The sequence below is a fragment of the Ruditapes philippinarum genome, unplaced genomic scaffold, assembly GCF_026571515.1.
Source record: "Ruditapes philippinarum isolate M1 unplaced genomic scaffold, ASM2657151v2 ctg673_1_1_1_1, whole genome shotgun sequence".
Classification (NCBI taxonomy): domain Eukaryota; kingdom Metazoa; phylum Mollusca; class Bivalvia; order Venerida; family Veneridae; genus Ruditapes; species Ruditapes philippinarum.
The window spans coordinates 103500-126020 of record NW_026864324.1 but is presented as its reverse complement, the minus strand read 5'-3'; the positions used below and the strand labels follow the sequence as shown (position 1 = coordinate 126020).

The window sequence follows — 22521 nt, the reverse complement described above, 5'->3', positions numbered from 1 at the left end:
TTCGTGAAGCGGGGGGGGTTAAATTAAAGAAATAAAACTAGGGGCACAAACAAAAGACGAGAAAACAAGGGACACAAACAAAAGTATCACCAAAACAGTATAAAAAAAGCACATACATCTGAGGAACACAGAGGGGTGCCGCCTTAGAACGGTCAGCAGCATAAGTACTGCTGGGGAGTTGTAACCGGTTAATGGTGCACCAAACCTCACTCTTAGCCCCACCATGTTCCTATAAACGAGACAGTGTAAATAAAATTAATCGCCGCAAAGTGAAATTCTAACAGTTGTTCTGGTTACAAAAGGTGAAATAAGTAAAACACCACAATGATCATGTAGAACCAAAAAGGAAACCCAATGACCATAACAAAAGTACTCGATGTCTTAAAGGATGACAGAACAACAAGAAAATCACCTACAAGGGCCCGACGAAGCAAGACAGAAGACGAACATTAAGGCAATTCAGTCCAAAAGGGCTAAAAAAACTGTCCATCATAGAGTCTCCTACTTGGTCCGTCAGATGTTATCAAAAGAGGAAAGCGTAGTGTCCAACTGTAAAAGGATTGAACACTAAGCATGCAGTTTGTCTTAAAATAGTTGGGTCATAACCTCTTTTAATAAAACGTATAAAATTACGATTGTAAAATTTTGTAAAATATTTACGTGATTTATATTATTGAGTAGCTTGCTAGTAATGAAAATATTTTGCTCGTAAAGATCCTTAACGTTGCTACAAGCTCTAACGAATCTAATTAAATGAGATATATAAACCCCGTTAGATGTTGCATGCGGTACGTCTCCATCCAAATGTGGATAATTTACTATACCAAATTTAAAGTATTCTCTTTTATTATAGATTTTCGTGTGAATAAATTTGTTTTTGATAGTAATATGAAGATCCAAAAAAGAAGTACTTAATATGTATTTGTTTGCAAATATAATTTATACATGGGTACAAAAAGACAAGTGACAAAATAGAGAAAATAAGAATCCCTGATATAAAATCCAAAACGAAATAATTGATTATAAATTTAGGCTCGGTTTGTTTGAGCTAGCTCATGCTTAAGCGGAATTGAACATTTAAACTTGAAATTTTTTTTTAGAAACATCCGTAGACGTTTTCATACGGCGGTTTTCATGGAACCTTCAATGCAACACTTTCGTGCTATTCCATTAAAAGCGCGTCTGGTCCCTAACTAATAGAAAGCATGTGCTCAAACGTGAAAACAATGGACGGAACTAAACAAAATGGAATTTCGAAAGGGGATCAAAGGTTATGACATCTGCAAATCACAGATATGACGCCAAAACACAAAGTTAAAAGGCAGGCAACATATCATAATAGGGTGAATCAACATTATTCATGTAGGAATATTGGAACCACCCAACCAGAAAAAGGCCAAATAGTTAGAGTTAAAAATACCACAAACGCAACAAAAATGTAGTGCTGAAAGATCTTAAAGGATCGGAAATATACCATCTTTGATTGAATGTCTTCACACGTCACAAACAAGATGTGACGATAAAATAGAGGAAATAAGAATTCGTTTACAAAGTCCAAAGCGACAAAATTAAAAAATGTTGCAGGATAGGTTTGATTGAGCCTATTCATGAACGGTACTGGAAAGTGCAAGCTACTGTCCACGCCCCCTAGCACCGGCTTCAGCAGAATTGAACAACTGTGAATTTTGAATTTAGAAACATCCGCAGATGTGTCCATACGGCGGTTATCATCGAACCTTCAATGCAAAACTTTCGTCCTATTCCATGAAAGGAGGCGTATGGTCCTCATGAAATAGAAAGCAAGTGCTCTAAACGAGAAAACAAGGGGCGGAACTAAAGAAATAGAATTTAGAAAGGTGATCAGAAGTTCTGAAGCTTGCATATCACATATACTACATCAAAAGACAAAGTTATAAAGCAGGCAACATTTCCTAAGGGTGAATCAACATTACTCAAGTAGGAATATTGAAACCACCCAACTAGAAAAGGCCAAATAGTTAGAACTAAACATATCACAAACAAAACAATGATGTCGTGATGAACGATTTTTGTAATAACATATTTTTTTTACAGACATGATTTATATTTGGACAAAAGAACACATTAGACAAAACCAACATTGACCTTAAAATAACATAGTATGACTTAATATGTCAATTCATTAAATTTAACAGAATAGTCTTTTTTAAAAAATAATAACTTTTTTCTTTATTTACGGAAATGAGTAATATTGGAATTAAAAAAAAATATTTTGAAATATTTGACAATTTGAAAAATAAAGTATAACCTTTACTTATATCATAGACTGGTGAGATCATTTATGTCTTCCAATGGCATAATTGAAAGGCACTGACCATTCAGAATGCCGCTGGTTAATTATTGTGGCGTTCTCACCTGTATAGGACTTTTGTATTGCTTTAAATACTTTGATATATGCTACATGTGTTAATCCATTACGTTTTTATTACATTGAATTAGGTCAAGGCATAGTAGAAACTATAGTTATGTTTTAAGAACGCAGCTATTATCACTAACCCCGGATTCTGTAATTGAGTTTGTGATTCATTTGACTAAAAATTGAAACAATCACTCTTTCTATTCTCTGATCATGAAATTCCGTTATATATGTTTCATAGTTCTTGATCATACCGACTGTGAAGATATTGATGCGTTGGAAATATTTGCAAAATCGCTGTTAGCAACTCAGAGTTTCAAATCGGCTTCAAAATATTGCCAATTGGCAATTAATTGTTGCGAGGTAAATGTTTTGATCCAGATAATTAGTTGACATTTTTTTATTAAATAATTATTATTTCTTTCTTATAATCAACTCGAAATTTAGAAGTGTATATTTTGGCAGTTTCGATATGTTCTTTGCAATCAAAGATTTCAAAGGTTGATTAACATTAAATGATATTATTTATTTATCACAAAGACAAGAAACGGAATGACAGTTAAGCGACTTCAGAAACTCCAACACGAGATAAACTTAAAAACGTCGGTATCAACTCAATTGATAACGATCTCTAATGCTGGACCATGCATTACACAGACAGATCATCAGCCAAAAAAAGAGGTATTTAACCTATTAGTCTGCAAATATCTTTCATTATCACTTAGTCATCTTAGAGAGATTATTTACAATTCCAAAATAACGAAAAGAATACAACTGTTTTTATTTTTATTTTTGCACGAATTTCTTCTCAAATATCGAAGTTAGATCATATGTAAATAGTATACTGACAGTCGTTCTTAACATTTATTAGCTTTTATACATTATATTTTTGACTTTATGTGCTTATATGAAAAGTGAAAAGAAAAGAAATCCAAAACAAAATCAGTTACATACGCCAGTGATCATTATTTGATTTTGAATCAATTACAGGACAAAATTCAAAATGGAAAGGAGAAAACAAGTCGAAGAAGGAGGCGTAAGTATTTTCAAAAATTATTAACATCAGATCCTCACCAGCGAAGAGAGAGGTTTATATCCAAAAAAATTTCAACAACATAGAGTCATTTTCATTTGTCATATGTAGCTAACCGTGGTGATTTAGAGTTTAGTGCTGAATAAACATTAATGATCCTTGCGTATTTGATTTCAATGAAATATGTACTACTCATCTTCGAAACATTTTTAGTTCTTTGTTCAGATTTTTCTTTATTATTATTTTTTTTCTTGATAAAAATATATTTATTACGTATTGTACTTCTTTGTATTGTATTTGAACCTGTCACAACTTCTCCGAACGTGATTTAATGAAACCAAATGTTCAAAACTAAATTGTCGGGTAAGAAAAATACTAATAAATACAACTGATTCTCAATTAATTGCCTTAATGAGGCCCCCGCAACACCTTCAAGTTGACTTAATTGAGCTTGACCTTAACTCATAAATGACATTGATATTCATGGTCAAATGTTTGAACTTTGATTTTTCGTTGATAACTTGGAAAACTTTGTTAGAATGGAAAACAATATCTTGACTTTATACCTGGACACTATAATCTTCAGGGCAAGTCCATTAGATAGAGTCAATTGAACCTGACTTTGGCTCCTTAATGACCTTGCTATTGAAGGCTACAGATTGTGTTTCACCGATTATTTTTATTATTATTGAATATGCATTTGTAATTAATGAACGGATTTGTTTCATGCTCGATCACAACAACCCGAATGACATGTACTTCAAAACAGAAGGATAAAATTAACATTTACCCCAATTTGATCTTGACATTCAAGGTTTTTACAATTTTACATTTTTTCTTAAATTGGCTTTAACTTTGATTTTTTAGCAGATTAAGATTCTTAATTGGCAAAAACAGCATGAGGCCAAATCGACATATTGAAAAAATGAGCTTGAATTTCAAAAGGACATTGATTGGCATGCTCAAATTATATTTTTTGCTTATAAAGCAAAACATGTTTTATTTATTTACGGATTTTATTCGTACTTGAAGAACAATTCAACTCTTACATTGACACATTTAGTTATACAATCATTACCTTCACATGACCTTGACCATCAGGTTCGAATTCATGAATGTCGCTAAAATTTGTTAAACTTTAAATGTTGAACTTTGCTAACACTGGCCAAAAATTTGTTATTTATCAATAGATTTGATTCATACTTCAAAGATGTCATATTTTTGATCCTTGAAAATCGTTCAGTACGACCTAAGTTTTACGTGTGCGTGTTTATGGTGTATTAAGTTCTTTCTAGTTGATCTTTTTCTAGATGGGTTGTTCCAATAATCCTAAATGAATAGTGTTGCATCAGCCTTAGGGTATGTTGCCTGTTGTTTTTTTTTTAATTTGTCTTTGACGTCTAATCTGTGAAATGCAGGCTTCATAACCCAATATTCAATTTTGTTTAGTTCCGCCCATTGTTTTCTCGTTTAGGGCACACGCATTCTTTTACTTGGGGAACATACGCCGCTTTTCATAGAATGGCACGAAAGTATATCAGTGAACGTTCCATGATGATCTCCGTATGAACACATCTGCGGATGTTTTTAAATTCAAAATTTCACAGTTTTCATGCTTAAATGTTAAATTCTACTTAAGCTGGTGCTAGGGGGCGTGTTGTGTAACTTGCACTTTTCTGTTCCGTCCATGTACAGGCTCAATCAAACCGAGCCAGCAACATTTTCAATTTTGTTGTTTCGGACGTTCTTTCGGGATTCCATATTTCTCTATTTTAGACAAAACGACACACATGACACCACAGACATGTTGAATAATTTTGATATGACATTGACTTTGTCCATAAAATGACATTGGCCGTCAACTTCAATTTCAAGTTCATGTTTTTGAACTAACATACATAATAACTATCTATAATTTCTTTACGAAGTTGACTTATACTTGGACAAAATGATACTTGATGATAACAGGATATGTTGAATTATTACATTTTTATATTGAGATTTAAACGATCTTTAATTTAATTAATATTAATTAATGAAAACCTTTTGAATTTTCGTTAAATAATTTATTTGTATATTACATTCATACTTTGAGAAAACGACATCAATGTCATGGGCCGTCAAGGTCAAATTAAATTTAAATTAAAACTGCCGTTTGGACTCTCACGGTTTAGAACTTTCACTTTGTAAGAGAACAGTATTCCGAGGATCCCAGGTTGGATTCCTTGTCAGGCTGCACTATTTTGCGTGATTCCGCTCGATGGTGGTTCTTATTTAGAATATGTATTGTTTTCGGTTGTTAATTTACCAACAATGAATAATATTATGTTAAATTGTGCCAAACAAATGTATAAAATATTATTAGTACTCATAGGATGAATGAAATGAAAAGCAATATTATAATTAAAACATTTACTAAACGGTGCATGTTAATCAAATATAGCTTACCGTTTTTCAAAATTAAATAAACTCAATTGTTTTATCTTTTAGCAAACAGAGCAAAACAGCACGAAAAACAAAAATGTAATCATAGCCAAACATCAAATTCTTCAAAAAATTTGCCACAAGAAACAACTATCATTTATAAACAATCCACCTCTCAAAACAAAGATGAAGTCAAAAATAATAATTTTGAAAGTGATGAAGAAAAGTATGTTTTTGAAAGTGTGACGGACAAAGTTTCCGCTATATGTTCACAACTGTCACCATTAGATGGCTCGTGTAGTTCCTCATCAGATCAGAATTTCTCGACCGAAAGTATGTGTGATGATAAAGAAGAAACGTCTTATTATGAAAGAAGCAAATCTAAACACGATGGAAGAACTAAGGCTAAAGAAGAAGGTCTACTAGATATGGTTATAAATCTCGATCCGTCTTTTCTTCGTAAATTTGAGGATAGACATCCAGATGTGTTAAAGCGAAGGCAGGTGTATGAAAGCATGCTACCAAAACCTGATCTTGAAAATCTTTTGACTGATGAAAACAAATATGTCAGAGGAACAATACAGATTGATGGGCCGCATGATGCAACTTTTTTTCCTATAGCCACAACGAACTGCAGTATTCCTATCAAAATACAAGGTAGAGGAAAAATCGGACAAACATTTAAAGGAGATGAAGTTGTTGTTGAGCTAATCGATGACAAAAAGAATCCAGATAAGAGGTTTGGAAAAGTTATCGGTATATTTGACATAATGAAGCATGACAATGTGAAACAAAAAATATTTGCTTGTACGCTAGATGAAGAAAAATTCAACTTAGTACGACCAGTTTGCAAAACTATCCCAAAACTTCATGTTTTGGATAGAGAGATCTCCAGGCAATTCAAAAAGGAATCTGATAAAAGATATAAAGTTGAGCTTTACAATTATGACAAGAAAAATGGCACATTAAGCTTTTCAAAAATAGTAAATCTACAACAAGAGGACATAAATTATAGTATTTTTGTTGCAGTGTATATCAACTGGAGTCCACGTCACGTCTACCCAAGGGGTGCAATTATAGGAATACTTCCGACTGGACAAAGCGTAGAGCAGGACCTGTTGATAACCAACATTACTCATGAAGTTCCCTCCTTGTACCAACAATCAACGGTGGATGAAGTTGACCGTCTCCTACAACACACGAAAGCTGAGACAACAGAAGAAAATTTAGAAGATAGAACAAACTTATGTAACTTATGGACCTTCACAATTGATCCGCCAGGTACAGAAGACTTAGATGATGCACTAAGTGTAGAAGATTCTGGACATCACTATAGGGTCGGGGTGCACATTTCAGATGTATCATCATACGTATCTAAAAATTCAGGAATCGATTTGGAAGCAAAACAGAGGTCACAAACATTTTACTCAAATATTCAAAATGCTAGATGTATGCTCCCTGAACCGCTTAGCAAAAGCATGTTCAGTCTTCTCCCAAATAAACTACGTAAAACACTGTCAATTTTCTTTCAAATCGATAAAGAAAGTTTTGAAATAGAACATTCAGATGTTAGTAAAACATTTATCAAGTCTAAAAAAAGGTTTACCTATAGAGAGGCTCAAGATATCATTTCTTCAAAGGAAACACGTGGCGTTGATAAATGTAATGACCAGATTCAAATTTTATATAAAATTTCAAAAACACTTCGAAAAAGACGATTAAAAAATGCAAGTTTTGCTTTAGAAACATACTTTGAAGAATCGCCACTTGCAAACGATGACATCGGAACATTTCAAGCTCATAATTTAGTTGAAGAGTTCATGATCTTAGCGAATAGAACAATAGCAGAAAAGTTGTTAAAGTCAAAAAATAGAAATTGTATACCGCTACGTTGTCATCGTCCTCCATCAGAGGAAGATATTAAAGAATTTCTTGACGCCAATGAAAGTCATATCGACATTGTATGCAGATTACAAGATAAGCGAATCGGAACGAGAATACCAAGTTTCCTTTCCAACGTTGAATCGCGTGAAAAACATGTGATGGTTTTTAAACACATCTGGAAAGCTATGCTGACCAATGATAAACATACTACAAACTATTTAAGGAAAGACGATCTACATCCTATTCAATATCTTATTTACCAAAATTGGATTGCAATACAGGAAACTGGAGTGTACAGATGTTCAGGACGCCTCAAAAGAAATGAGGAAACACATTATGGTTTAGATATTTGGCCATACACGACATTTACATCGCCGATTAGGAGATATATTGATCTAGTTGTACATCGGATGGTTCATGCAACATTAATCACTGATAAAAACTGTCCATATTTACAAGATGAATTGGTCGAAATTTGTCAGCATGCAAACATGGTCAGTAAAAAAGTGAAAGATTATGAGAAAAGTTGTAAAACTATCAAACTAGCGACCGACATTGGCAAATGTCCTCGAGTGTTCACGTGCTATGTTACCAAGTGCACTGACAGAGAAATAACTGTAAGCACACCTTCTCTCAAAGAACCTGTTTTCATCCAAAAAGAAATTCAATTTAATCTATTGGATATTATAGAGAAGCCGGTCACGATTCCAGATTATAATACTAACTCAGACAGTGTAAAAGTAGTTTTGAGGAAACGTTTATATGATTTTCATCCGGTCATTGGAACAACTTTGGAAGAGCGCACACAGGAGCTTAATCCAAATGCGTCCGTTGTTTCTTTTGTTCCTTTATCTACATGGGTACAATTACTTCGAAGAAGTCTGTCTGTCAAAAGTGATGATCAGAGTTGTTATGATCTAATTAAAAATACAAAATTGGAACCTTCTACAGGCTTAACTGATGTAACAACAGAAATTGCAAAGGAGATTGAAGCAGATCCGGCAAATGGAAAAGAATCTCGAAAATGTCTTGTCTTTAAACCAAGTACGACATTTGCACTTAAATTCTGTCGTGGGCAACGACTGGACATTCAAATGATACCATCTCAACAGAAAGGAATAGCAATTCTCAAAGCATCACTTATCAGTTTGACAAACAATGTTAAATTGTGTCTTCAACACACAGATGATCCAGTACTATATTTATCACGATATTCGTTGAAAGCTACTTATGATTGTTACAAAGATGTGAAAACGTATCTTCATATCTGGCTCCCTATTCTTAACATGGAAGCGGCAAAATGTGTTCTGCGAAATGAAGAGTCGTTTACTCTACTTGATTACCCAGTCGACTTCAATCAAGACAGAACGGGAACATTTGTTCTTGATGAAAATGACTGTAGGATGAGAAACATTGAATTTTTTGGATTTTGTTTTGAGGACGAAAGCCGTAATAATTTCAAATTCCCATCCTATGACTGGTTGTGCATAAAATCCAGTCAAGACTGTTTAGTTAGAAATGATTCACAGTGTAAATCAAAATATTTTTGGGTAAGTCACGCAAATATAACTGGCGTTCAGCAGAAAACTGGAAAATATAAAGTAACGTTTTCACTCCATGATTCTGCAAGAACTGATGCAATTATGTTCAACAAAGAAGCACGGTTTCACATTGAAGTGTTAAAGAAATCCGAAGTAGATAGGTAGACAACATAAACTTATATACATTTTTTGAGAAGTCGAACACGTTTGTATTTTTGATAAGATCTATTTTGTTCAAGATAGTAATTGTATTTGCACTCGTTTGATATAAACTTTAAGGGACTTTTCGAATGACAGATACGAATTTGAAATCATAGAATTACAGTAAACTATAATGACATTTCATCCGAAATGTATACGTGTACATTTACTTATCTGTTGCTTGATAAATGAAACTTGACGAATGTTGCAAGATATAAGAGTGATGTGCTCGTGATCAAATCCTTGATAGATCATCGACTCAATTTTATCGTCTGTCGAAAGCATTTAATGAGATTAAACTCCATATAAGAGTTTGAAATTCGATACTGGGTAATTTGTTTTCATAAGCTGACTTTGACATCAGAAATTGTATTTTAAAGTTTACATTTCGATTTCAGGAGAACAGAAAGTTTGATCCAGGAGCTTGAAAATGGTTCTCTTTGTGCTAATATTGCTCTTAGAAAACACATCCCTAAATTAGGTTTGTAGTTAAAATATTATTAAAGAAAGTCTGTCTGGTAGTTGAATTTAATAAAAGCTCTTACCATAAAACTTATTAATCAATTCGGATAAAGTGTTTATGACGGAAATGTTTTGATGGAAAAAAACTTTCTGAACTTGACTTCAACTTTTTAATAACAACTGAGATTTTCTGGCTCATATTGTCGGCTTTAATTGATAGCTCGGATAAAGAGGAAGTAAAGAGAGACCGAGTAATTTTGTCACGAAATAAACACGAAAACGTGCTAAATTTAACATGTACGAATGAAAGGATTTTTGGAGGAGAAAACATAAAAAATGAATTCCTTATGCTCAAAATTATCAGTTACAAGTGATAATGTTTTAAATTACCCTCATGAATCTTTATAATGTATCAGCTACGTTTTATGAAGTTTGTTCCCATGTAAAGTATTAAAATCTTATAGTTTCCGTAGAATCAAATACGTTTGTTTATAGATAGATTAAGTGCACTCTTATTCAATATTTCAATTTCAATATAGAAGATAGTTCAAACTACATGTCAGCTGCAGAATTGCCAAATCAAAAGTTTGTATTTAGGCTCATACGTTTCTGCCTATGTTTATCTTATCGCAGAAAAGGTTCGGTATATTCATGAGTTTATTAACTGCTTCAGAAAAATATATTCAATTGTTATCATGATTTTTTACATGAATTTCACATCAAATCATCTTGTCAAGGTTTGAAATTTTATTAATTATAGATGATGAGTTGATAGAGATAGCAGATAAAATGGATAAAGATCTGGTGATTAAAAACGAAGACGAAAATGACTGGAAGCCGTTACCAAAGAACAATTGTATGCAAACAGATGCGATTTGTAAGGCATTAAAATCCCGTTTCACACTCATACAAGGGCCACCAGGTACAGATCCTTCACAACAATTGATAACTTATTGTATATTAATTTACAATAAGGAAGTATGATATTAGAAAAGGAGATTCCGATATTTGCTCGAATAGAAACGAGTTTTGTGCTCATATTTCTTAATTAAGATACGTTTAATACAATGTTAAGTGTATCATAGGTATTGACTTATTATAAAGACATCGTTATTCATTTAAAACATTTTTTTCTTTCCTTACCATTGTAGGAACTGGAAAAACCCAAACAGCTATTAAGTTGATATGTCTATTTACAAAAATGAACAGAGAAAAACGACAAGATCAGATTGGTAGAAACCAGGTACTTTTCTGCGGACCATCAAATAAGTCTGTGGATTTAGTTGCAAGTAAGTGCACCTTTACACATAAAAGCATATGCCCTACAAATATTCAAATATGACAGGTAATTTATTATTGTTTTGTTTGCCATCAACTGTTAATATATTCATTATTCAACTCATAAATGATTTCAAACTTGAACAGATCAAATATAATTAAAGACGTACTAATTAATATCGAACAGACAAATATGGATTATAAAGATTTTTTAAGATAGGTTTTGGTTTTAAAAGAAGCAGTACATCAGCATTGTTAGTTATTATAATCTATATGACATTTTATTGTACTAAACAACCAGGGTGGATGTTAACTCGGATGGGTGAACATCGACCAAAATTTGTCCGTATATACGGTCAAACAATAGAATCTGACGTACACCCAATACCGGGCAAATGGTTTCTCTCAAAGAGAAGTGCAAAAACCCAGTCTGCAGACCCTGCATTGGAAGCTGTTTCACTGCACAATCTCATCCGACAACATGGGAATAAATATGCCGATAAAATCCGAGAATATGAAACGATATTTGAACGCAATGATAAGAAACGAATACCTGCAAAAGAAAGACGATATATCAAGCTGATTGCAAGAGCATCTATTGAAGAAATGAAAGACTACGATGTCTTACTTTGCACTACAGCGGTTGGTGCCAATCCAAAACTAATTAAGGCATCAAATGTGTCTCAGGTTAGTTTTTATATATTTTTGTATTGCAAAATGTTTTTATCAAATGAATTTACAGACACGCTATAAAAGGGGTCATTCATTTGAATTCATGTTATAGTAAGATAAGGTAAAACTAATACATAATTTGATATCGTTAAAAACAACAAGCATTATTACATGATTTCATGTTAAATGTGTTACTTTACAATTATCTTTGGGAATATTTTGTTTATCTTGCGAGAAGATATAAACATCTAAAAAATATGTTTTATCTTTGGCATATGAAGTTCAGAATCAAGAGGTTAATTATTTAAGATTTTAATTATACGATACAAATGGTTAATTATAAAGCAAAAAACGATAAGAACTTGGGATATTTTTTAAATATAGAATCACTACATATCAATGTCGTAGTATTACATTATCACTTTAAGATCATTATTGATGAAGCTGGCATGTGCCCAGAGCCACACTGCCTTGTTCCTATCATTGCTACAAAGCCGGAACAGGTCGTCCTTATAGGGGATCACAAACAGCTTAGACCAATCATTATGTGTAAAAGGGCAGCAGAACTCGGGCTAGACAAGTCATTGTTTGAGAGATATGCGCACAAACATTCGTCAACGAATGTTTCGTTCGTTATGCTAAACGAGCAGTATCGTATGGTAAGTTTGACTGTAATTTATTATGCTACAAAATAGATGATAAGATCATATATGTTATATATCGATGCGATAAGTATGAACTCAACTGATGATTACAGCGAATCGCTTAATATATTGTGAAATCATTTTTAAGGCCTGTAAAACTACTTTGGGCTTACTTGCTATCATAGCCTCACGAAAACCTTCAACTGAAAAAATGTTTTCTTTGAAGTACCGTGTTGTAAGATACGGTGGCCGGGGGACAAATCAACCTCATGAATGCATTATAAATTTTCGATTTCATCATCACGTGCTTTTGGGAAGATGAAACTTATTTTAAACTTCTGTTTGTATTATTAAACCAAGACGTTCTGTGTCATAGACATGGGATTGATTTTGTACAGAGAAATTAAGTATTTAAAATAATTATCTAATTCTTTTTAAAGTAATTTCATTTATATGAAAAAATGAATATGTTTAATTAAAGCAAGCGAAAGAAGTGTAAACATTTACACATTAACATTTAATGCGTGGTTTTTGTTTTGTTTTTGTTTTTTGGTATTTTAATAACAATATATTTTTTACAAATCTAGCGTTTATCAAAATGACAGCTTTATTTTTTTACAAAGCATCCTCAAATATGCCAGTTTCCTTCTGAACAATTTTATGATGGTGCTTTGAAGACTTATAGAGGATATTGCGCAAAAGATCAATTAGAAATCTGGCCGCACGATCATCAAACTGTGTATCCTCATGTTTTTATCAACATAGAAGGTGAGGAAGAAATTTTAACTGTCTCTACAGAGGAAGGGAACGAACAGTCGAGAAGTAATTTTGAAGAGGTTAAACAGGTTGTGAGTATTCAACTAATTCATTTTTCACGAGCAAGTATATGCGAATAAAACTCGTTTAAAAAAAAAGAGTTATTGTTAAAGTCATCTCGGTGTTCCCGTACCCGTCGCACTTCTGCAAACTTTGATATCAATATTGATCATTACTCTGTATTTCATGGTGTATTGTCTTTAGACTTGACCACAACAACACTTGAGACAAGACCTTCGAATACACCAAACTAACCCTGACCTTTATTCATAAACAACCTTTATCTTCAAGGTCAAATGTCTGAATTTTGCTTCATTTTTTATGGTTTTTGCTGATTTTGCTATAAGAAGCTATAACTTAGTTCATTTTAAATGGATTATCTACAGTCTTGAAGACCAATATTATTGCTCAACTATCACAGGCGAGGAGCTATCTGTGTTTGCATTTTGTTTTGTCCATAGACCCGATTTTGATCAATTAATCCATTCGATTTACAGCTAATCATAAATTCGGAACAAAAAATTCTATTATGTAAAGCCATATATTGGTTTCCCTTTCGGTGATTCACATCATGCAATATTTATGAATGAGAAGGGAAACAAATTTCACGCTTTATTCACTGGGAAGACAGTATAAAAGACAAAACAAAAAATGAACATAAATTCAGTAATTTATTTCTTACATTTGTATCTGCTAAAGGAAATTACAAATTTTTTGTAGTACGCAGTGTGTTATGTATGTGTTTTATTTAACTATACTGATCACTGATTAAATAAAGCTAGATGTGAACTTCAAATTGAATATCTGGCCCCTCTCTCATGGACAGTGCGTACGATAGTAATAATTAAGCAAATAAAATGATTTTCAAAACATCCGGAATAATGTACAATAGTACTTAATCTAAATAGAAAATGACTTTGTGTGTAGGAATGATTTGGTAAGGTATCTGTAATAAGCGTTTTTTGTGCGCGGAGATCCTTAATTGCTACATTGCAGCAAAATCAGTACTTGTTTAGGATAGATGTTCAAGTTGATAAGACATAGCTTGACCTTCATCAGAGATTTAGATTACAGAAATAAGCAGCTCCTATATACTACATTGAATATCACACGTACCTATCAAAATGTGAAAACCTAGGCATGCTGTAGAATGTAAATTTAATGGATATATATTTAATTCTTTAATAAACTTAGTATTGTGACGTCATCTTTATGGCATTGTCATATTAAAATAAAACACTGTTTACCATGATATTTGTAAAAATTAGGGAGATTATTTAAATTTACATAAATGATAAAAATTGCATTTTTTTTACTTCATTCATTTGGTATTCAAATAGATATAAACATCTTCTATGAATTATGTAGATACATTATATTATCATGTCAATTTAGTCTGATAACAGGCAAAACTTGCCTTAATTACGACATCAGCAGATTTGCTTCACTAGAATTCAAATAAATAAATACCTTTGTTACTTACACTTTGCAAAATTATCATTGTACATTATTATTTACAAAACGTTTAATCGAACACTTTTAGAGCTAATAAGCTTTAAACAATATGAATTTATATTAAATGGACAAAAATATAATGATGGCAAAGCTTTTTATCTTTGTTTTATTTATTTATTTATTTATTTATTTATTTATTTATTTATTTATTTATTTATTTATTTATTTATTTATTTATTATTTATTTATTTATTTATTTATTTATTCATTTTTTATTTATTTATTTATTTATTTATTTATCGTTGAATATTAAAAGACTTACAAATGTGTGCGCACTTTAAAATTATGGCATACACATTTTTATCCATTTATTTCTTAAAGAACACTTTTATGTTTTGAGTACTCAATAAAGATGGTTATCACAAGTTTGCTTCTCTTATTTGAGGTCAAAGTTTATGGTTACTTTACAAAAACAGTGCCATCAGAGTCAGTTCAAATTATTTCACAATACAATGCGCAATGCCATGAAATAAAAAAAGAGCTGAGGAAGGATGGGTTTGTTGATGTAAATGTCAGCACAGTTGTGACGAGTCAAGGTATGTATATTTAAATTGTTTTGATAGAATCATTACCATTCACGCATTACTTTAAGGTAAATATTGCGAATAGTTAAAACATTCTTATTCTTAAAATGGATCTTTGCATAAAATCTGCCTTTGGACAGAGGGAAAGCTTCATTAAAGGATAACATTATGCAAGCACGCGCTGGTATTGTTTGACTTGGGTTGCCAAATTGGACTGCAAAATCTATTTTTATAGTTACGATAAGGTGAACTTTAAACTTGTTTTTACTCATAACATAAAGTAACTTTTAATTCTAAAAGCTGGACAATACTTTCTTTTTTTTTCGTAGGTGGAGAATGGGACTATGTAATATTCAGTACCGTCAGGTCATTACCGTCGTATAAGATAGAACGACATCCAACTCTTGGGTGGTGCAAACAAAATCTCGGTTTTATTACTGACAGAAACCAAGTAAACGTTGCCTTAACCAGAGCCAAAAAGGGACTGATCATAATAGGTGAGTTTATCCAATATATATTGTCAATAACTATTTATAGTATCAACATAATTTTCCGAAAGAAAATGATAAAGATCCTAATTAATGTTCTTGTGTTTTATTGCAATGATAAAAAATATGCTTGTTATTAAATAGAAATATTGCCTCCCAACATTTTATAAAGATATTCTATTACAATGACTGAAATTACCTTCCCTGACGTAAGGTTCACAGAACCTTTATATTATGTTATCAAATAGAATCCTTAAATAAAGCCAAATATTATATCAGCATATACGTAAAACTATGTATTGATTTTTTTTGTGAAGATTTTTGTTGAGATTCTTTAACGATATATTATCCTCAAATTCGATATATGAAACTACAGATAATTGCTACATAGTCTCTTTTAAATAAACATTTTTAAGTGCACATAGGGAAGATATGTGGCGCATTAAGCTCTTTACAGTAAGGATAAACAAAGTATGAACATAGCGTGAGTAAAAAAACTGACAGTCTTTTTAAGAATGGGCCAAATTTATTTGACCAGTAATAGGGAAAACAGCTTCCGATATATATTTTTCGCATATTTCTAATTGAAATAAGACATATTCAGTAAGAGTTCCCTAGATTTCATACAATTTCTGCATTAAAATGAGTAATACCCAAAGATGAGCATATCCTGAAGGAAATTTTATATTTAAAGTTCATGAACATTGATTCTTGAAACATAAGTAAACTTTCAGAGATTTTTTATTTTTTCGTATAGGAAACAAAAATCTACTTTCTTGTGATGAAGTATGGAAAAATCTTATTGACTACTACGAAGCAAGAGGTTGTATATTGTCTCCAGATAAATTCCCACCACCTTTCAAGAAAACAAGGCAACAGATTATGAAAGAGGAAATCCAAAAGCATGCACGGAGATTTGGGACAAAGAGTAACAAAGGGCCACAAGGAAAGATAATTCATCAACAGGGAAAGGGTAGAAGGAAATAATTTTTGGCAATATAATTGGCTGAATAACTTTCAATATTTGTAAATCAATTATATCATTTTGAATGATATTTATGAAATTGGTGCAGAATGTAAATGTGAATAAGATCTAGAATGGAATTTATTGCTTAATGTCATGATGCCATAATACAGTGAAGTCATAATTATTGCAATGTCTATAAATTGAATGTATTTTGTTATATTTTTTGAAACAGATATATACATTTTCATGTAGTGAATGTTAGATTCTTTGGATTTAATTATATGTGATATTTCATTTGTCTACAAAAAGCTTTTAACAAATGTATGAGTGACATATTATTATTTTTATATATGGTTGTTTGCTCCCCTGTCTTCCGCAATTAAAATATTGATAGATGGCCATATTAACCTTATGTACATGCACATTATATTGTTTGTGTTCATCATATGTTGAAAAATGTGACTGTTTTTGCAACAAATTGACTTGTAAGATGTAGATGCAAAACATGGTGACAAACTATTGAAGACTGTAGATTTTAAACAAGAGTTATGTGATGAGACCCAAAGGGTCAGTTTTCTGACATGTGAAAACTCTGACATATGATGTCTTAAAGTAATTTCCCGTTTTTATATTGAAATGTTTAAAAATATCCTAAAATGGATTTTTTAAATGTCTTTAGGGCCAAAGATATATTTGAATATTTGTGTGTTATTTTTAGTTTTTAAGCAACATTCCATTCCATAACTTTTTCCGTTCTATTGACAACAATTTGCCGCTGATTACTTAAGAAAATATTGCTGATTGTTTATACTCCTGACTTTTTTCACAGAATATTTCGTTTTAAACAGGCCTTTAAAACTTAGTTTAGTGTTACAGGTCATACAGCGAGGTGCATTTATAACATGTATAAAGTTTGTTGGAATAAAGAATGTGTGTCATTTAATCCTCCGATCCTATTTTATAGTAAATCATTATTGAACTTTGCAATATAAATTGTTTTTCCATTAGTTAAATTGTTGGTTGTTCTTTCTGGAGTTAAAAGTAGTAAGGAACTTTTTAGCTTTACATTATTTGCACTTGGTTTTTACATTTTGAATTACTTATATTACTGTTTGTATCAGCTTGAATATGCCTCTTTCTAAAGTCATTGATGCTGGTCATATGAGTCAATATTGATATCAATTAATTCATAGCATTCATAACAAACCATTTTATGAGTGTTTTTTTCGATTAATGATATCATGATATCTACAATAAATAGTGTGTATGTTTTAATTAACCAGTGCATATGTATTTGAAGAAATAAACTAATAAACAAATTGTTCAATGTACTTTTTATTTCTTGTATTCATACGTTACAAAAATTGCATACTGCATAATTATTTTAGTTTTGAGGAAATAAAAGAGAATTAAGGAATAATTAATTAAAAGACAAATGCTTATATGGTATCCCTTCTGACGGGGAATACTGTCAATTATAAATTCTAACACTATCAGAAATGTTCCTATATAGACAAAGAAGGCCGGAAGCGTGCATTATTCTACAACAATGCACTCGCCGTTCTTATTACCTGAGGCTCCCTGTGTATTTTCAAAGCGACATATTGACGCCACCATTTTGTTTGAAACATCTGATAAATAAAAAAACTTTTTTTGTCGAATTTTGTTGTGAAAACTATCTAGAATGAAAGAAAATGGTCTAACTAAGAAAATGAATCCGAACACCAATATCTTTAATTCAATCGTTAACGCTGTACAGACGTTTAAAGTGTTGTTTAAGTGACGTCATAATGTAGCGCCAAACAGCACGTGCAAAAACAATCATATCAAGCGCAAACGAGTTAAATTTCACAATTATTTCACTATTTTTTTGCATTTTGCTTGAAAATATAGAGTGAAATAAAATAAACAAAGTTTTATTAACGTTTTCAAAATTCGTTATTCTCAAAATGTTTCTACACAAGGAAGATTTAACGATAGTTTTTTTAAACCCACTGGAACAGCCTTTAAAGAACGTTTCTATTCGAAAATTTGAGGCTAAAACAAATTTAACTATCAAACATATATATAATAATCAATTTTTTTGACGTGTTAGAATGGAAATATATATATTATTAAATTCTTCGTGCATTATAGTATAATAATGCACGTTTTTCGTTCTTTGTAATTAATCAATCGGCCTTCCTGATTATATAACTACGCATTTGAACTCAAACCCTGCATTATTCTACAACAATGCACGAAGAATTGATATCTATTTCCTAAACATATCACTGCCTAACAAATTAAACAAATATATCAATTTAAAAATATCTGAAATTTATTAAGACAAAAAATACATGATAAATAAAATAACATTATGAAATTAGATAAACGTTTGCAATACGTTTAGAAAAATCGAAATAAATATAATAAACTGTATTATCATTGATCATTATTAAAAGCTATCCATTTAAGTATAACTTTTTTTCATGTGTATCATTTTATCAAATACAAACAGACCGATACTTCTTATTGGTAAATATATTTTTCAGTCTAAAATTAACGCAACGTTCATTTGAATTAATTACCAGACAATCTATAACATAAAATAAGTATCCCTTTGATACTTTATTCGCATTGGCTAGTAGAAGTGAGTACCTATACTCAAGTGATTGTGATAATGACAACATATCCAATACATAATTGTTTATATAAAAAACAGAGACATAGAAAATACGTGCATGGTTTATAATAGTTAGGCATCGAGACAGTCACCGGAGATATCCATATTGTGTATATATTATTTGTTTAAAATTTGTTTAATTAAAGTTAATTAATTTACATTCAAATCATTTTAAAATCATTGATTTTTAATCATTTTGGTGAGGAAACCTAGAGGAAAACTATAAATGTATTACGAATATTTATAAGCTCGGTACACGTTACAGAATCGGTGGCAGTGTCGGTGGGATAGATCTATTATAACTTAAAGATAAAACACAATCACAAGTGCCCATATTTGATGAGATACATTTTGAAGGGTACGTATAATTTGTAATATAAAACAAAACAAAATTATCTTTTGGAAATAGCCGAAAAACGAAAGAAATCAACGTTAATTGATGGATGATGAATATATGTAGACTCAAAAAAGAATTTTGAAGATGGAAAGAGTCTCAGACTACACCTTTATATGGAAACACTCGAAAATTCGAAAATCAGTACAAAAAAGTACACCAACGAAGAACGATTAATCAACAGAAACTAATAAATTATAATTAAGAAAAGCAAATGAATTTGATAATGCCAGGAACTTATCGCATATTTTATTATCAAGTATCCATACATGTAATAATATTCATACCCGTAACAAAAAGGCCACGATTTCGAAATCACAATAAAAGTCATAATAGCTTGAAGTCTGAAAAAAGTGCAGTTTATATGAAATCAGCCCTGGCTCTCGTTCTGGGACTGATTTAAATTTTAATTAATGTCCACAAATAATTAAACGGACGGATGATAAGAAAGGTATATATCTAGCTCTATTGTTGCGTGGACACAGAGTGTATTCGGTAATTTATGCGGTGATAAGTATAATTCAAGAGAGCGTGTAACTTTTTTTGAAGAACGTTTGGCGCCACCCAGTAAAACTGAGTTGCACACAATATATACAGAACGCAGCTCCGAGCAAGACGCCAGAGTTGCAGAGTCATTGTCAGAAATGGGTCAAGATATAAAGCGATTAACGAATTTAGCTTATCATTCAGCCCCAGCAGATGTTAGATAAGTGCATGATAAAGCAAAGTTTATTGACTCATTTATAAGTACACAAATGAGGCCTCGCATTTTAAGTCTTAATAATAAAAGGTCGAAATAACTTTACCACGTTAGAAACAACTTTATATAATATAGCGTTTTCACCATCATACTTTCGACCTTTCACCGTCGTGATTTCGTTGCTTCGTTATTTTGAGTTTTCACAAGCGTACGTTTGACTTTTTATCATCGTAAATTGCCAAATCACGCACAAAAGAAATGGTCGAACGTAAACTATAAACGATACAGCATTGTTAGTTTTAATTCGGAATAACTAAAACAAAAGATTATTCAGCCAAAAGATAGAAAATGACAGAATGATAACATTTGTGTCAACATATTGAATTATAATTTTCTTGGGACAACGGTCGATAAAAGTAACTGTGATAGGATCGAGCCTAATGGTGACCGTAACCTCTCTATCTGATTTTTTTCTTCTTTCTACGAAGGATCATAGGTACTGAAAACAGGCGTCCGTCCATCTGTTTTCTTTTAGCTTAATAAAACGGGAAAATTGACATGCCAGGTCAAAATCTACTGTAACGTATACAACTTTTAGAAATATCGATAGCACGGAACATGACCTACTTTTTACACTGGTCATTCGTGCTTCAAATGAGTTGGTCTAAAAAAATTCCTGCCCTTTCAATCCAGATTGAAAGGGATGTATAACATTTCCCTTGTAATAAATATTCTAAAAGTGCATTAACATCACTTAGACAATTTCTTTCTTTGGATGTCAGGGTTCACCTTACTATAAAACTTAACTATATCCCAAGCACATTGCCTCGAAGGTGCTTGAACATCTGTTTCGCAGCAAACCCTTGTTACCTTTATGTGAAAGTGATAGCAGGATTGTCAAGCAACTGTAACGGGCAAGAGAGATGTACTTTTACTTTGTATTCATACAGATAATAAAACAATAAACAATTACGTCACATCATCCTCGGGAATAATATGAAAACCAGATCGTTTGTCATTTTCATAATCTGACCAGGTTTCCAGAAATAATCTCAAGATATAACACATAGTCCTTAACTATTTAACATTTATGCAGATACAAGATGATTCAAAAACGAAAATAGTTTTGATTTACGGTCTGTACATTTTTACATATTTGAAATAATAACTGACATTTTCCAGCATTGTAAAATCATGGTGTTAATGCATTTTTACAAAGCATTTGGAATATTATCTAGATCTTTTTATAAATCGGTGATCAATTTTTTACTATCATGGAAGGAGATTGCGGTCGAAAAACTAACTCTAATTTTATTAGACGTCGTGTACTTTCTGAAGACGAATATATAAATATATTTTAGGATTAAAATATTAGATGATTGTACAATAGATTGTTTATTTGAGTATCTGTAATGATATTCCTTTAACAAAAATAATTTTACATATAAAGTCCGTCAGGTAGAAATTTACTTTTCACAAATTATTCATATTATAAATTAATTCAATTTTGTAATGCATAATGTTATGCTATGATGATGTATAAATGTTAACTGGGTATAATATTGTTTTTCAAAGAAAATGTCGTAAAACCTTAACAGAACTGTTCAAAAGGTTTTGTAGATGAAGAAGTTATTTAACGATCAAAAAGTTCAAAAACTATTGTATCAAAGTTTATAGCCAATCTTTTATACATAAATTGAATGTGATCAAATAATAGATATAAAAGATCTTCAGACAAATAATAGATTTTTAGATGATATGATGTCATGAATAAATCGATGACATGAATAAGTCAATGCAAACTGACGTAACAGAGCAATGGGTCATTACAATGCAATAGTTAAATGAGCATACTACTTGTGTAGTACTGCAAAAGATTTGAATTATATTTGGTATCGTCACCTTTACTTATCAGTAA

At 31.5% G+C, this 22521-nt stretch overlaps 1 protein-coding gene across 5 annotated transcripts in view; it reads left to right on the top strand.

Moving 5' to 3' along the window:
• The window catches only part of LOC132725201 (helicase with zinc finger domain 2-like), a 33106-nt gene extending 14954 nt beyond the window's left edge, over nt 1-18152 (top strand). For 4 of the 5 annotated variants that reach the window (XM_060710286.1, XM_060710288.1, XM_060710290.1 and 1 more), the window contains 13 exons: nt 2637-2758; nt 2936-3076; nt 3386-3431; nt 5919-9438; nt 9877-9959; nt 10701-10862; nt 11092-11229; nt 11520-11905; nt 12319-12549; nt 13158-13382; nt 15251-15401; nt 15719-15886; nt 16635-18152. In XM_060710286.1, coding sequence (XP_060566269.1) covers nt 2637-2758; nt 2936-3076; nt 3386-3431; nt 5919-9438; nt 9877-9959; nt 10701-10862; nt 11092-11229; nt 11520-11905; nt 12319-12549; nt 13158-13382; nt 15251-15401; nt 15719-15886; nt 16635-16864 — 5603 coding nt within the window. In that variant the 3' untranslated portion in view covers nt 16865-18152. The remainder of the gene's footprint in view (nt 1-2636; nt 2759-2935; nt 3077-3385; nt 3432-5918; nt 9439-9876; nt 9960-10700; nt 10863-11091; nt 11230-11519; nt 11906-12318; nt 12550-13157; nt 13383-15250; nt 15402-15718; nt 15887-16634) is intronic. The other variant, XM_060710291.1, reaches the window with a different exon arrangement.
• The last annotated feature ends 4369 nt before the right edge of the window (nt 18153-22521 follow it).